General features: G+C 35.7%; 2 protein-coding genes across 5 annotated transcripts in view; one reads left to right on the forward strand and one right to left on the reverse strand.

The window, feature by feature from the left end:
• LOC144582171 (uncharacterized) overlaps positions 1–14,566 on the forward strand; it is a 131,678-nt gene extending 117,112 nt beyond the window's left edge. For all 4 annotated transcript variants that reach the window (XM_078369609.1, XM_078369617.1, XM_078369610.1 and 1 more), the window contains one exon: positions 13,708–14,566. In XM_078369609.1, coding sequence (XP_078225735.1) covers positions 13,708–13,827 — 120 coding nt within the window. In that variant the 3' untranslated portion in view covers positions 13,828–14,566. The remainder of the gene's footprint in view (positions 1–13,707) is intronic.
• Positions 1–16,643, reverse strand: part of LCA5 (lebercilin LCA5) — a 69,838-nt gene that overhangs the window by 38,906 nt on the left and 14,289 nt on the right. Inside the window, exon 2 of the mRNA XM_002746752.5 lies at positions 4,698–5,077. Within this exon, the coding sequence (XP_002746798.3) occupies positions 4,698–4,887 (190 nt within the window). The 5' untranslated portion in view covers positions 4,888–5,077. The remainder of the gene's footprint in view (positions 1–4,697; positions 5,078–16,643) is intronic.

The following is a 16,643-nucleotide window of genomic DNA, read 5'->3' on the forward strand; positions in this document are numbered from 1 at the left end:
AAAGACATGTGACGATTCCTAAGACCTAAAGTCAGAAATACCATTCGACTGAAATACCAAAGGAATGGTATATTCCTTTGGTACCATTACTGGGTATATACCCAAAGGAAGAGAAATCACTCTATTATAAAGACACATGTAAATATATATTCATTGTAGCACTATTCACAATAGCAAACACATGGAATCAACCCAAATGCTCATTAATGATAGACTGGATAAAGCAAATGTGATACATATACACCATGGAATACTATAAAGCCACAAAAAGAAACGAGATCACGTCCTTTGCAGATTGATGAATGGAGCTGGAGGCCATTATCCTTAGCAAACTAACACAGCAACAGAAAATCAGACAACACATAATTTCACTTCTAAGTGGAAGCTAAATGATAGGAACACATGGACACATAGAAGGGAACAACACACACCAGGGCCGGGGTGAGAGGAGAGAGAGGATCAGGAAGAATACCTAATGGACACTAGGCTTAATTCCTGGGTGATGAAATAATTCATACAACAAAGCTCCACAATACATGTTTACCCAGGTAACAAACCTGTACATTCTGCACGTGTCCCTGAACTTAAAGTAAAAAAAAAAAAAAAGAAAGAAAATGTATTTCTTTTTTCATTAATGACAACTTTCTCTAACTGGGGACAGAATGACAGTATACTGTACAGTGAGATTTGTGGCTCAAATTTATCACTTAACTCTTTGGGCAATTCAATCAAGTCTTTCCAAGTCTATTTACCCAGCCCATAGAAAGAAGACAATGTCACCCACACAACTAGGTTGTTGGGAGAGTTAAATGTTCTACACATTCTCTGTTAGTAATGAGAACATTCCATTTATCAGTGATTGAAAATAGAAAACAGCAGTATAGGTGTGTTTCTAAATGCTTTCTCAGAGGATTTCTTTTTGTGTGATATTCAAACCAAAAACACCTAACTTGGGAAGACAAAAACAAAAAATTACATCCTAAAATATATAAGCATATGAAATCTTTAAAGAACACATTTTAAATCACAACATTTCTCAAAAATTTGAAATAATGTTTTTATTTTTGCTAGAAGCTCATTAAACTTAAACCTCAATACCCAGAGCACCGGCCCTTTAAAAGAAGCATTTGAAAGTCTGCCGAGAATTTTTTTTTCAAAGAGAAAATGCATTTTTTAAAAATCAAAATGCATACCAGAGTAGAAAAATGAAGAAACATTAGAAGATCCAACCTTTCCTTCCCTATCTTATCAGCCATGGATACTTGATTCTTTTATGTAAACAAGTAATTTTTACAATTTAACCAATTTGGGATTACAGTTCCATAAATGACTGAATACATGAAAGGAAGCAGTAATAAAAAGAAATGAGGGAATACTTAATTGCAACATTGAAACTATGCTATCCATTATGGTAGCCACTAGCCACATACAGGTATTAAGAAGCTTGAAATGTGGGTAGTTCAAACTGGATATGCTATAATTGTGAAACATACACTGGATTTTGAACCCTTGATTCAAAAACAAAAATAATGCAAAATATTTCACAATGTTTTATACTTACTATATGTAGAAATGATAATACTCTTAAATACATACTATTAAAATAAATTTCACTTGTTTTTCTTCTTTAACTTGGTTACCAAAAAACATATAATTACATGTGTGGCTTACATTTGTGGCCTGCATTATATTTCCAATGGGCAGCATTACTTTAGAATATAATTTTAAATTTGAAGTGTCCATCATTTCAGTTTTCTTTCTTTTCCAACATATGTAGTTAATGGAATTTTGGTGTACACACACACACACACACACACACACACACAAACACACGCTATTATGGGATATGTACTCAGCTCTTGGAATGACAGAAACTTTAGACACAAAAATAATTATATATGAAGACAAACGTCAATTGTTTCAAATATGGTTTTTCTGTACAAAATTACACTGCTCAGAAGATAAAACTTCATAGAAAGAACAACTTATTTTATTTGAAAAGTTAAGGCCTAATAATATAAGAATCAGGATAAAAATTTTAGTCAGATACAAATGAGTTTCCACAACCAACTTTCTGACATCCTAAAACTCAGAATTTTTTAGCATATTCTATTAGTATAACTATACACTGATCATTAACCTGAACTCACAAATATTGCCAGCTTTCATCTACCTTTATATTTTCATTTTAAATACTATCAAGATGAAATATTTTAAACTACCAAGTGCTAATAAGAGAAGAAAGATGATTGTTGTGTATATCATTTTTCATCTCTCCTTGCTAAGTCATTCCCAAAAAGTGGGTGGAAAATTGCTTTTTCTTCCTTCAGGTGTTAAAAATAATTTGACTCATTTTTTTAATATAGTAAAAATAAATTATGCATCCACCAAAAATCAAGATATGTTTATATTATTGAAAAAACAAAAAATAGAATATATAATAAACAAACATATAACCAAAACTTATTAAATTTTGCCATGATAAATTCTGATACAGTATAAATTTTATGCAAAAAAAATAAAGTATGCTGAAAATTAAGGAGGGGGAAGAAAGAATATGTTATCAAACCTACAAACCCGAAAATTCATTTAAAATGCTGTTTTAATCACATTTGTTTCATCCTTAAGTTAGTCTATACTGATCGCAATTTAAACTAAGAAAAAGTAACTTAGTGTTTACAGAAATGTATCAGTTTGGTCCTGTTACTTGGTCTAAGGCAGACTAATTCCAACAGATTTTAATTCAAAGGACAGTGCAAAGCAGAAAACAGTACAAGTCAGATTGAAGACAATAATTGAAATTTTCTGGCTGATGTTGAAACTGTTTTTCATAGCTCTTCTCCATTATCTTCCCAAATAAGGTAAGGCTTACAAAAGTTCTAACTCCTTAATTGGGTGACCTCCTAAATTGCTTCTGGAGAATGAAGGAAAAATTAAAGTATTCTGTACCAATAATACCCTAGGTATTTCTTGAGAATAATATGCATTTTCTAAGGTTCAACCCTAACATCTGTTTTGTTAGTTCTCAATTATACAGCAAAAGTTTAATAAGGGATCATGCTCTCAACCACAAAATCATAACAAGCACTGAGACAGATTTGGAAAAAGAGACCAAAACAACAAAGCATTGTACTTACAAAGAAAAAGAATAAGGTTCCCAATTGTTACAAATGGTTAGAAGTATGGACATCCCTGAGGAGATAGACTGGAGGCGGTCCATGAAAGGGTTTCTTTCAAAAGGAATATATATCCTTGTAGTTTTTAATGAGAAAATATTATTTTTTGAAGTAAAAATTTATAAAGGCAGGTTAAATTATACCCTTGCTTAAATCTTTTCAATGGTTAACTATTCCCAAGAAAAATAGAGTCAATATACTAGCACAGAATGCAAGGTGTTTCATAATGTGATCCCTTGTTTCCCTTTTCGGCCCACAATTTTACCACTTCCTGCCTTGCAATCTAAACTCTCACCATTCTAAGCTACTCCTGTGCTACTTTTATGAATGTACACTGTAATTAACTCATTTGCCTTATTTTTCTATGATGTTCTGGTAAACTTTACATATTGTGTTACTAACTACAATGGGGTTTTCTTGACCAGAGATTTATTGAGATGAAGAGATTTGTCAAATATGTATGAATACCTATTTCCATTCCAGTAACATTTTAAAAACAAAAATTACTTCTAATAATTAATCCAGTTTCGATTATAACACACTTGAAAAGAAAACAAATTAGATCAAAGGCCCCAATTCCATTCCTAGGTTTAATTTGAATTTTTACAACACTGTGTTACCAAGAGTAAGTAATTTTACTCAATCTATTAAAAATGTCCCGTGGGCCGGGCGCGGTGGCTCACGCCTGTAATCCCAACACTTTGGGAGGCCGAGGCGGGTGGATCACAAGGTCAAGAGATTGAGACCATCCAGGTCAACATGGTGAAACTCCGTCTCTACTAAAAATACAAAAAATTAGCTGGGCATGGTGGTGCGTGCCTGTAATCCCAGCTACTCAGGAGGCTGAGGCAGGAGAATTGCCTGAACCCAGGAGGCGGAGGTTGCGGTGAGCCGATATTGCGCTATTGCACTCCAGCCTCGGTAACAAGTGCGAAATTCTGTCCCAAAAAAAAAAAAAAGAGCTTGAGACCTGGTCAACAAGGTGAAACCCCATCTCTACTAAAAATACAAAAATTAGCTGGGCACGGTGGTACACGCCTGTAGTCCCAGCTACTCGAGAGGCTAAAGCAGGAGAACTGCTTGAACCCAGGAGGTGGAGGTTGCGGTGAGCCGAGATCGCGCCATTGCACTCCAGTCTGGGTAACAAAGGCGAAACTCCGTCTGGTGGGGGAGGGGGGTATGTCCATATACAAAAAGGTTCATATGTTTTATAAACTTTTTTACCTTTACCTCAGAAACCCGAAGACGAGCATTTATTTAGGAAAAAGAAAAAACAAAATGAGAAGGCTTAACTAAGTTATTTTTTTCTGAATATTGTATGACTTTGAATATAACAAATAGTATCACAAAGCAACATTTATATATACTTACAAGTATATAACCCATATCTAAAATGCAAATCAGCCCAATTCCATGTATACCACAATATACATATGAATAAGAATTTCGTTCATACACGTTTTCCTTAAGCACTCAAAATGAGTCTTCTAGGTCCACCAGACTCTTTTAAAGAATTCTTACCTTGGTGATGTACTTGGCTATCTGAAGTTTGTCTTTTAGCATTTTTTATCCTAACACTTGAAGATGAAGAACTGACCAGCGATGATCGGCCAGAAGACTGTGGCATTTCAAAATCAGATGAATAAGAATAACGGTGTTTGCCTGTCTTTCTTTCTTGATCAGTACTTGGACTTCTTGCTCTTTCCCCCATTGTTTTGAAAATGATCTCTATTCACACAATTTCATAGATTCTTTTCTCCAGAGGAGACCATGACAGTACTGAAAAACATTTTCACAGTCTTCAGATCCTGGTAATATTCATTTTTGTGCAATCTGTTTTCTCCACAGTGTATTTGTAGACCACAGTTCACATTAGCATTCAGAAAATAAACATTTTTGCCCTGCAATTAAGGAATAGGAAAGGAAACTTACTATATAGTCATGAACAAGATTACAGTTAATTACCATGAAAGACACTAAAAGCAAAATAATATATAGCTTACAATTTTTAAAAGAGGCTACAATTTATCAATATTTTCATAGATAAGTTATTTACAGCATTTGGACAAAAAACAGACTGTCACAGCCTAGATAGATAACAAGTACCTGACATACAAGTGCTTCTGAATAAATGTTAACTGAAGTTGACTCTGTTTAATTTTAACAGTTATACTAGAGGCAAATGCTGAATTTTAACAGACAATAATGATCAAATCACTAGTTTTTTTCTTTTTTAGGTGGGGAGGGCATGAGAGTGGAGTAGTGGTGACAGTAAAGAACAAACTGGCTAATAAGAACAAAGAAAAATATCCAAGATTGACCACACAAAAAATGTAAAACTGAAGTATATTTTTTCAAAAATAAATTAAAATATAAAATACTTGATGAGAAACATTTGCAAACAAATGGTAACAAAAATGTTACCAACTTCAACACATAAATATATCATCCTTTGAGAAAAATATGAGGTAAAAATTAAAGAGATGGCTGGGTACAGTGGCTCATGCCTATAATCCCAGTACTTTGGGAGGCCGAGGCAAGTGGATCATCTGAGGTCAGGAGTTCGACACCAGCCTGGCCAACATGGTGAAACCCTATCTCTACTAAAAATACAATAATTAGCTGGGCATGGTGACAGGCACCTGTAATCCCAGCTACTTGGGAGGCTGAGGCAGGAGAATCACTTGAACCCAGGAGGCAGAGGTTACAGTGAGCCAAGATTGCACCAATGCACACCAGTCTGGGCGACGGGAGCAAAACTCCGTCTCAAAAAAAAAAAAAATATTAAATAGGCAAAATACCTGATAAAACTCCAAAAAGGCAACACAAATGATAGACACAGAAATATAACCTTAAATATCATTTTAAACTATCAAATTATTAAAGATTTTTCAAAATAACAATACTCAATGCTGCCAGAGTTGCTATCCATAGAGTTTTTGGGGAAAAATGCTGGCAAAAATACATATGACTTTAATTATGCATTAACCTTTGGTACAATAATACAATTTCTGGATTCCAATAAATTAGGAGAAACCCTAAAATCAGGAGAAAAGTTACAGGCAAATATTTAATATAGTACAGTACTTTTAATGGAAGCAAATTAAATGCCTAATCATTGAGGAATAATTATTGTACAAATCCATATAGCATAATATCATGAAGCTACTGAAAATGTTTATGGAAAGCTTGTATTTAAGGAAAATTTATAGTATTATTGTAAAGAAAAATTTCAAATTAGTGGATACAGTATGATCTCAACTACACATATTCATTTAAAAAATACTGAAAATATTATTATTCCTATATGAATTCAGAAACTGAAAACATTTTCCAAAGCAAGGAATAGATGAACATCAAAATTGTGGCACTTGACAACATGATTTTAGATAATTTTATCTCTCCATTAACATATTCTATTATTCTAACACAATGAAATTGGATTACTTTTATAATCCAATTTAGAAAAAACAAAAATCCCACTGATGAAATTAGTATTAAAAGTATAGTGCTTCTAGTAATAACATGAAAAGGCACGCACAAGGCAGCACTATTTATGGTATCTCTATTACAAGTAGAAAACTAAAACAATCAAAATGACCAACAAGAACTGGTATTGCAAACTATAAACATCCACATAATGAAGTATACATAATACTATGAAGCCTTTAAAGGAATGAAGACTACTATCTCTGTATTGCTCATAGTCAAGCATAATCTCTAGGATATACGGAGAAAAGAAAGATGTAAAAAAGGTATATCTCTAGGATATACGGAGAAAAGAAAGATGTAAAAAAGCATGTAGTATGCTACCATTTACCTAGGAAGAAGGGTAACATACATAATTTTTTATATTTTTAAGTAGAAAGAGAAATCAAATAATTAAGAAAAATAAAATGGGTTCGCTAGGATAGGGCTGTCCAACCGAACTTTTAGCCAGGATGGAAATGTTCTATAATCTGTGCTGTTCAAGATGGTAGCTGGCCACATGTGGCTATTAAGCATTTGAAATGTTGCTGGTATAACTGAAGAACTAATTTTTAATTTTATTTAATTTTAATTTAAGAAGCCACATGTGCTGGTAGTAAGCTTACTGAACAAGACAGCTACAGGGAAAGGAAGGAAGCAGTTTAGGGAAGGGGATAGAAGCCAGACTTCTTTGTATATAATTTTTGTAAATTTAACATTGGAAATGACAATTTTTAGAAATTAGATTTTTGAAAAGCAATTCCCATAAATCAAAATAAAATTAGATAAATCAATTTAACAACAAATATGGTTGGTGATAAAACCACACAAATTAACCAGTTCAAATGACTTTACAACACTATACCTCGACTTTTCTTTATCAGTTATTTTATTTTATTTTTATTTTTTTGAGACGGAGTCTCGCTCTATGGCCCAGGCTAGAGTGCAGTGACACGATTTCAGCTCACTGCAACCTCTGCCTCCTGGGTTCAAGGGATTCTTCTGCCTCAGCCTCCTGAGTAGCTGAGCCTAGAGGAGCACACCACCACACCCAGCTAATTTTTGTGTTTTTAGTAGAGACAGGGTTTCACCATATTCATCAGGCTGGTCTCAAACTCCTGACCTCATGATCAGCCTGCCTTGGCCTCCCAAAGTGCTGGGATTACAGGTGTGAGCAACTCTGCCAGGCCATACTTTGACTTTATATTCCTAGTGAGATATAATGACCAAAAAAAAAGTGCAAAAAAATTTGTAAAGCTATTTCAATAACCATATTTTGCTACTGCTATTCTCAGACTTATACATATGTACTGTGAAATAAAACAAGTGAGTAATTATTATTGTTGCAGTTGGGCACTAGAATTCTCAACATGGAAGAAGTAAATATAAACTAATAGGAGTTTTAAAACTTTGACATTCAAAATTTGAATTATGAGTGTAAGTATGAATTTATGATGGCTTTTATCTATTTATTTTCTAAAGAAACTTCTTCGCTCTGTCCCCTAAAAAAATTCCAGAAACAAGGAAAAAACTGGGAACATTCCTAGAACCCATATGCAGTGTCTATATACCACTTCCCATTGAAAGAACCTAAAGTTCCTTGTGAAATACCTGATTCCATGTCTGAGGGAGGAAACATACAAAATTAATCTAAGAATATAGCAATCTGGTCATACTAGAGAGCAAGGAAGCTATCAGACACTACTGACTGGAATATCAGTCAAAAGGTCTCAGGAGCCAACCTCACAGAACTACTTGCCAAAGACAAGGCAAATTTGTCATTAATACGAATTATATCAGCAAAGAATTTAAACATATCAAAAGTGTTTAAATCTTTGAGTTCATATGATATACTTTAGGAAAACGTAATTATTTACCTTTGGAAGATTCTAGGGAACCATCTCATTTAATTTAAAAATTTATCCATAAAGAGAAAAAAAAAATCACACATACATCTTGCCTATACCCTTAAAAAGCTTTATCTGAAAATAACAAAATATTAGATAAGGGGAAGTATTTCTTTATGAAATTATTCTACTTAACAAATAAAAAATAAAATATTAAAATGACAGAATTAGACAAGTGCCATTTCACAACTGCTAATGAAATAATGAAGCTATATAATGATCACAAATGGCTGTATCACTACAGAAAAGTAACAACCATGTGTCTCTGCTAGGACACAATATCTCTGAAGTAATCTCCCCTCCTCCTTACAAAAACTAAATCTGAATCTAATCAAGCCTCTAAAGGTAAATGACACTAAAAAGTACTTGAGAGACCGAGGTACAAGAAAGCAATCAAAACTAATGGAGACTCTGGCAAACTCTACAGGAAAAACCAGATTCTTTATTGAAAAAATTGAAAGCAGTACAAGAGAGAGGAGAAAAGAGGGTATTTATACAATAAGAAAGTCTTAAGAAACAACCACCAAGTGCAATTTATGGACAGTATTTCAATCCTGATTACAATAAATTGTATTAAAAAATTATAATCAAGAAAATTTAAACACTATTTATTTACTGTTCTTAGAGACAGGGTTTCACTCTGTTGTCCAGACTGGAGTACAGTGACACGATCATGGTTTGCCGCAACCTTGAACTCCTGGGCTCAGATCCTCCCACCTCAGCCTGCTGAGTAGCTAGAAATACAGGCCTGTGCCAGCCTTTGACTACATAAATAATATTAAGAAATTATATTGTTAAAGGTGAGGCAATGATAGTGTGTTTTTTTTTTTTAAGAATCTTTATCTATTAGAGATATATGCTGAAATATTTATAAATAAAATTGTCTGGGATTTGCTTCAAAATAACCCAAAGGAAAATGTTAGGTAAGGGTAGAGATTATGCAAAATTGACTGTGAGTTGATGATTACATAAACTGATTGATGAAGACTTTTAAATTCATTATTCTAATATCTCCAATTCTGTATTTGTTTGAAATTTTCTTTAGAAGATTTTAAAAGGCAAAAAAACTTATCTTTGATTTTACTCATGATGTATGAGTCTCTAGCAATCACAGTCTCTATCACAATACGCTATTATTATCTAAAATCAACAATTCCTATGGCAAGTACTAGTATTAAAATATACATAAATTAGCCTGAATTTTTCACTACAATCATGGAACAAATATTTACATATGAAAAAAATTGTCTTAAGAAAAGGATAATGATACAAGCAAGTGGGTGGTTCTAGCACTCACTAGCTGTGTAAATCTGGAGAGTTTACCTTGCAATATAAGTAATTTTTTTATATGTAAAATTGTAATATTAATAGTAACTACCTAAGAGAATTCTTGTGAGGGTTAAATGAGATAATTCAATAACACACAATAAGAACTTGGTAAATATCAACAATTACATTAGTAATTCAAATACATATGAGATGCTCAGTAAATTATAACTGATGTTCCTTGTCAACAACTTTCAGTTTAAATTCCAATAATATAATTAAAAGTTGGTTAAATGGTAAAGATGAAGATTATTTCTGTTTACATTTGCATAGCAGAAGTAGCTTCTATGAGCTATCCTATCTAAATCTGAGATGCCTACCAACTTTCCATGGCAAAGGGGTAGAATACACAAAACAGTGTTCTTTCCTCGCTCATCCCCCCATATATCCAGAGTTCCATAAAAATAAAGAAAATATTTATTTTTAATAAATATATTATTATTTAAATTAAATGTCTCATTATCCAAGTTGTTCCCTGAAACCATTTTAATGGCTTATACCTTTATGTATATGCTGTATCTTGAGTTAGCAATTTTAGACTATGAAAGATGAGGATTTAACTCATCCTTCATTTTATATGGTTACTACATGTTGGTTATACATGTTTTCTTTTTTTTAATTCCTAATTTTCTTTTTTTCCTATTCAAGGGAAAAAATGTTTCTTACATCCCTAATATCTACCAGCTTCTTAATCTACCAGTGGCCTGAGGTGCATTCCATTCTTCCTCCTAAAGACATTTTCCTTGAATGTCCTATTCTAATTTAAAACAACTACTTTCTATACCTGTTGCACTGCTGTCATTCTGGAATTACTTTTACTCAATTTCTGAGTTAGTACACTATTTCATTTGACCATGTCATCTTTATTAGTTTCCATCATCGTTTTACTGGTCCATACCCTTAAATGACTTCTTGAGAAAGAGTTTATGGTTTAGGAAGTAAATGTTCAAAGTCCTTGCATGCTTGGCAATATCCTTATTTTACCTCACACTTCTTACTTTTCATAGTTCCAAATTCTAGGTTATTTTCTTTCAGAACTTTGAAGACACTGCTTCACTGTCTTTTATACCCTCAGCATTATTTGTGAGACATATGCTGTAGTCATTCTTTTATTCAAAATATATTTCTTGAGCTCTTTGTAACAGTAATGAACAAAAATTCTCTGCCCTTAGGGAATTTACACTCTAGTTATACTCATCAGATATTCATTCCTTTATAGGTTATCTTTTTCTTTTTTTCACTCCCTAAGGGGCTTTTAGGATCTTCCCCCTTGTTATACTAAAATTTCAAAGAATATGAATACAAGTGAGTCTTTTTCACTGTGCTGGGACCCTTTCTCCTCCTCCTCTTCCTTTCAATCTGGAAATCGGTATCTTTAAGCACCAGAGGTTTTCTTATATTGCTTTCAGATAATTAACCTTTTTTTCCATTTTTTTTTTGAAATTTCTCATAAATAGGCCTGCTTTTTTGCTCTATTTCCGAAGAGTTTTATTCAATTTATCTTCTAAACCACCATTTAAAACAAGATGCCAATATCTTCAAGAACTTTCTTGTTCTGATTTTTAAAATAATTATTCTGTTCTTACATTACCGAGGTAATATATTTTTTTCTCTAAGATTACATACATATTTTCTGTTTAAAGTCTCTTCTGATCCAAGAATTACCGCTACTTCATATGATGTCAGCTTTCCTGCTTCTTTATCTTGGGTTTTTTATTTACATACTTCTGGTTTTATTTCTTTGAAGATAATTTTTAGTTGACCACTTATACTAAAAAAGAGGAAAAAAAAAAAGGAAACAAAACCATTCCTAGGAAATCGCCTCAGTTTAGCAGACCAGCTAGACCAATTCCTAGGACCCAGCTTTTACACCTAGGCTAAATAATGTATATCATAAATATTCTGTACACAGAAGAAAGCAGAATAATGAGGAAAGTGGTCATAACCATCTGGGAGAGGCAACACCCTCACAGGCAAAAAGTCTTGCCAGCCAAACAAAAATTTCCAAGTGTCAATCACATCTGGAATAATAATCCCAGGGACCCGCCTGAATGCAGGATCTTAGGAAACTAATAATTAAAAGGATTACAGTCCACTCCTAGGACACAAAACGGCTCAGAGGCATTCGAAATTCAGTACGAAAAAGAGGAAACTCCCTCTGCATTACTACAGAGGCTCAGAGATCAAATGAGAAAATACTCTGGATTAAATCTGGAGGGCTCAGTAGGGCAAGGCCTTGTGAAAGTTAACTTTGTAACTAAGAAGTGGCCTTGAAAGCCAGGGAGTGCAGCTGCAGGAATGCCGGCAGCAGGAGGCACAAAGCCAGAATAGACAGCAAGATAATGGTGGACAGTGTGAGAGCTAGTGTGAGTAAAACCTCTAATAAGGGAGTCACTGGGCACTCCAGGCTCTCTCTGATGCCATACTTAGGAATTATGGGTGTCTAGGTATTTATACCCTCACTAAACAAGTATGTGGAAGTTGTGTAACGGTCAAAAGGATCAACAAAAAGGTGATTAGAACACTGGCCACCAGGCCAGGTGTGGTGGCTGAACGCCTATAATCCCAGCACTTTGGGAGGTGAGGCAGGGAATCATGAGGTCAGGAGTTCGAGACCAGCCTGGCCAATAATGTAAAACCTCATCTCTAATAAAAATACAAACATTAACCTGGCATGATGGTATGCACCTGTAGTCCCAGCTACTCAGGAAGCTGAAGCAGGGGATAATTGTTTGAACCCGGGAGACAGAGGTTGCAGGGAGCCAAGATCATGCCACCACACTCTAGCCTGGGCAACAGAGCAAGACTCCATCTCCAAAAAAAAGAAAGAAAGAAAACAGACCATGGAAGGAATACCTCCTAAACTAAGAACATTTCAAAGCATTCACGTAAATTACAAAATAGGAAGAAATGCCCCAAATAGGAAGACTGGTAATTGTAAATCACCTTTCCAGCTGGGTAGAAGCCTTTCCCCTTCCAATAGCCACCACTGGGAATGTGGTCAAAGTAATATGAAAACCAACTATACCTAGATCTGGCTTGGTGGAAAATATTAATTCAGACAATGAGAGCCACTTTACGGTGGAAAATATTAATTCAGACAATGAGAGCCACTTTACCTCAAGGGTGTTAAAGGGAATTAAGGAAGGTTTACAAATTAAATGGAATTATCACACCCATTGGCATCCCCCTTCCTCTGGAAAGATAAAAAGAATAAATCGAACTCTCAAAAAGTGTATCACCAGGCAAGGTGCAGTGGCTCACGCCTGTAATCCTAGCACTTTGGGAGGCTGAGGCGGGCAAATCACGAGATCAGGAGATGGAGACCATCTTGGCCAACATGGTGAAACCCCGTCTCTACTTAAAAATTAGAATAATTAGCTGGGTGTGGTGGCGCATGCCTGTAGTCCCAGCTACTTGGGAGGCTGAGGCAGGAGAATCGCTTGAACCAGGGAGCCAGAAGTTGCAGTGAGCTGAGATCGCGCCACTGCACTCTAGCCTGCGACAGAATGAGACTCCGCCTAAAAAAAAAAAAACAAACAACGCGTATCAACAAACTAATCTTAAGAATTAAAATGCCTTGAACCAAATGTCTCCCAGTAGTACTCCTTAGGATTAAAACAGCCTCAGGAAAAAGTTTGGGATTATCCCCTTACTAGTTATTATATGGGCTCCTACATGTGGGCAGAGCTACAAATCTCCCTACTATACAAACCAAGGATCAGTTCTTAAGAAATTACATACTGGCCATATCTTCCACCCCCCACCACCCCCTCATCCTTTAGGTTAAAAGGACTTCAAACTCTGAACTCTGCCTCTTAATTTTGCAGCCTGGTGATCTGGTGCTGATTAAGACTTGGAAAGAAGACAAGCTCCATGCAAGCTGGGAAGGTTCCTACCAAGTGCTCCAAATCATTCAAACAGCCATGCAAACAGCTAAATGGAGGTAGATTCACTGTAGTCCAATCAAGGGACTGGTAAAAGAGACCCAGGAAAGGATGGGGAAAAAACTGTAAAAAATGCATGGGTCGCCTGTAATCCCAGCACTTTGGGAGGTCGAGGTGGGTGGATCACGAGGTCAAGAGATCGAGACCATCCTGGTCAACATGGTGAAACCCTGTCTCTACTAAAATACAAAAAATTAGCTGGGCATGGTGGTGCGTGCCTGTAATCCCAGCTACTCAGGAGGCTGAGGCAGAATAATCGCCTGAACCCAGGAGGCGGAGGTTGCAGTGAGCCGAGATCGCGCCATTGCACTCCAGCCTGGGTAACAAGAGCGAAACTCGGTCTAAAAAAAAAAAAAAAAAAAAAAAAAAAAAATGCATGGGTCACCTAAGGAACCCCTAAAGTTAACTCTTAAAAAAAAAAACTAAAAAGATAATATGGGCTGGCCTCATTTCTGGAAGTTAATATGGCTAAAATGGCCTACTATACAAAAAGCGGAAGGTCAAAACGGAAACTGGCAACGGAACTCCTTCCTACCAAATCAGGTTGGTAGTTAATGTAACAAGACGGTAGCACCCTGAACTATAAGATTTAATGCTTGCCAGGTCTTACCTTGTGGGAATTTGGAAAATCAGAGACAGCTCTCACAGGAAAATAAATTTATTTGCCCTGAACCAGATACAAGTTACAGTAGTACATGATCCTGCCTCAGCTGGCATGATATATGGTAAATTACCCAATTTCAGGGTTGGACAGTAAATTTGGGGTGGGTAACTCCACGCTGGAGACCCTAAAAGAATACACTCCAAGGGCTCCTGGTCAAATAACTTCCAGAATTTAAAATGCAATCCTATACTCATCACCATTAACAATCCAGCCATAAACCAAAAGTAGAGTCTTGGGGATATGGGTTAGGAGCAAAGATCACAGGGCAAGACCCCATAGGGCAAATTTGTTCTCAAACTAATCAAAAACTCAACCTCCCATTTGCCTGGGGCTACTCCAACTCCAAATGCTAATAAACACTTTAGTCCACCAAATAATAACCCTAAAAGGGCAAAAATAATTGACGTAAATAATTTAAGGCAAATCTTAGAAATTGAAACAGGGCACAGGGATGTGAATGCCTGGGTCTGATGGGTTAAATTTTCAGTACAAGCTCTCAAGAAGAGAACTGCTACGTGTGTGCTGCTGGATGACCTCAGGCTCAGGTGGTTCTGTTTCCCCTAGGATAAAATACCAATCCTGAAGGAATGCGCGGCCTGTTGACTCTATACCAGAACAAGGATGTATGGGAAAATGAAACTTTTAAGACTTGTCATTGCCCTTTCCTGCATTGCGAGGTCAAATCCCAGAGCAATGCCCTCGTTCTCTACAGGGAATATAAACCACTCCTCTTGTCTCTCTAGGCAGGAGGTAGAATTCCATAGGCCCATGGGAGAACTCTCAACTTGTACCAACATTGTAAACATCAGTGGTAAGGCAATGGCAATCACTCAGCTTTCCATATCCCCAGTGCTAACAACTGGTGGTATTGTGAGTAAAGGAACCTCTATAACCTATTACCATCTGATTGGACTGCGATTTGTGCTTTAGTCCAATTGGCCAGTCCCCTCATCCTGGCATTCCATAAGATACCCAAAAATACACATGGCCACCAAAACCTATTTAACAAAGTCTTTTAATGCCAATATATATGTTAACTTAATAGGAGTCCCTGGAGGGGGATGCCTAATGAATTTAAGGCCCGAAACCAAATATCTGCCAGGTTTAAGTCAGCACTCTTCTAGTGGTCAACTAATAATAAGAATGTGGATTAGATTAACTACATCTATTATAATCAACACAGATTCATCAATTATACTCAGGAGGTGGCTAGCCAGGTAAATGCCACCAGCCAAATGGCCTGGGAAAACAGGCTTGTGCTAGACTAATGCCTGCAAAAAAGGGAAACATATGTATTATGCCGGGTGGGAAATGTTGTATTTTCATTCCCAAAAATACTGCCCCAAATATAACCATCACAAAAGCTTTACAGGGACTAGCAACTATAGCCAACAAACTGGCAGAAAATGCTGGAATTAATAACCCACTTACGGGCTGGCTAGAAGGTTGGTTTAAAAAATGGAATGGCATGGTAGCTTCAATCCTTGTATCTCTCATAATTGTGGCAAGAGTCTTAATAGCAGTGGTTTGTTGTATTATCCCTGTGTGAGGGGACTAGCAGAGATTAATTAAAACAGCTATTAGTAAGCAAATGCTCATAACTTACCAGCAAAATAAACTGCTACTGTTAGAAACCAAATTAAACTCACTCTCCTAAATAAAAAAAAAAAAAAAAAAAAGTAAACAACTTCTAAAGCAATCCAAGGACCAGAAGGGTTTAAATAGAAATGAAACCAAAGGGAGTAAATAGAAAAGAGGAGGAAATTCATGAGAAAACATTTTAAATGGTCCACTTTCAAGGCATGATAAATCTAAGGACTGGCAGCCAGCCTGAAAATGTAACAAAGCACACACCTAGAAGGTGACAATAAGCAAACCAAATGTAGAGGAAGGGTCAGCCAATAAAAGGGAACAAAGTTTCATTTATGGGAAACTGAAACTTCACAGAGGAAGGGGATGGGGTATAACCTTATAATGGGGGATAATAAAACTTAGGCAACGTCCAGGAAGACTGTAACCCCATAGTACTTGACCAGTGAGGACCCTGCATGCTAGGAGATAAATTACCTGCTATAGCTGCCCTCGGTGTCCCTGCCTACCAGATACCCAATCTTGCAAAACCACTATTAAAATTATCACTTTCACTGTTCTTCAT

This window comes from Callithrix jacchus, chromosome 4 (genome assembly GCF_049354715.1).
Source record: "Callithrix jacchus isolate 240 chromosome 4, calJac240_pri, whole genome shotgun sequence".
Lineage (NCBI taxonomy): Eukaryota > Metazoa > Chordata > Mammalia > Primates > Cebidae > Callithrix > Callithrix jacchus.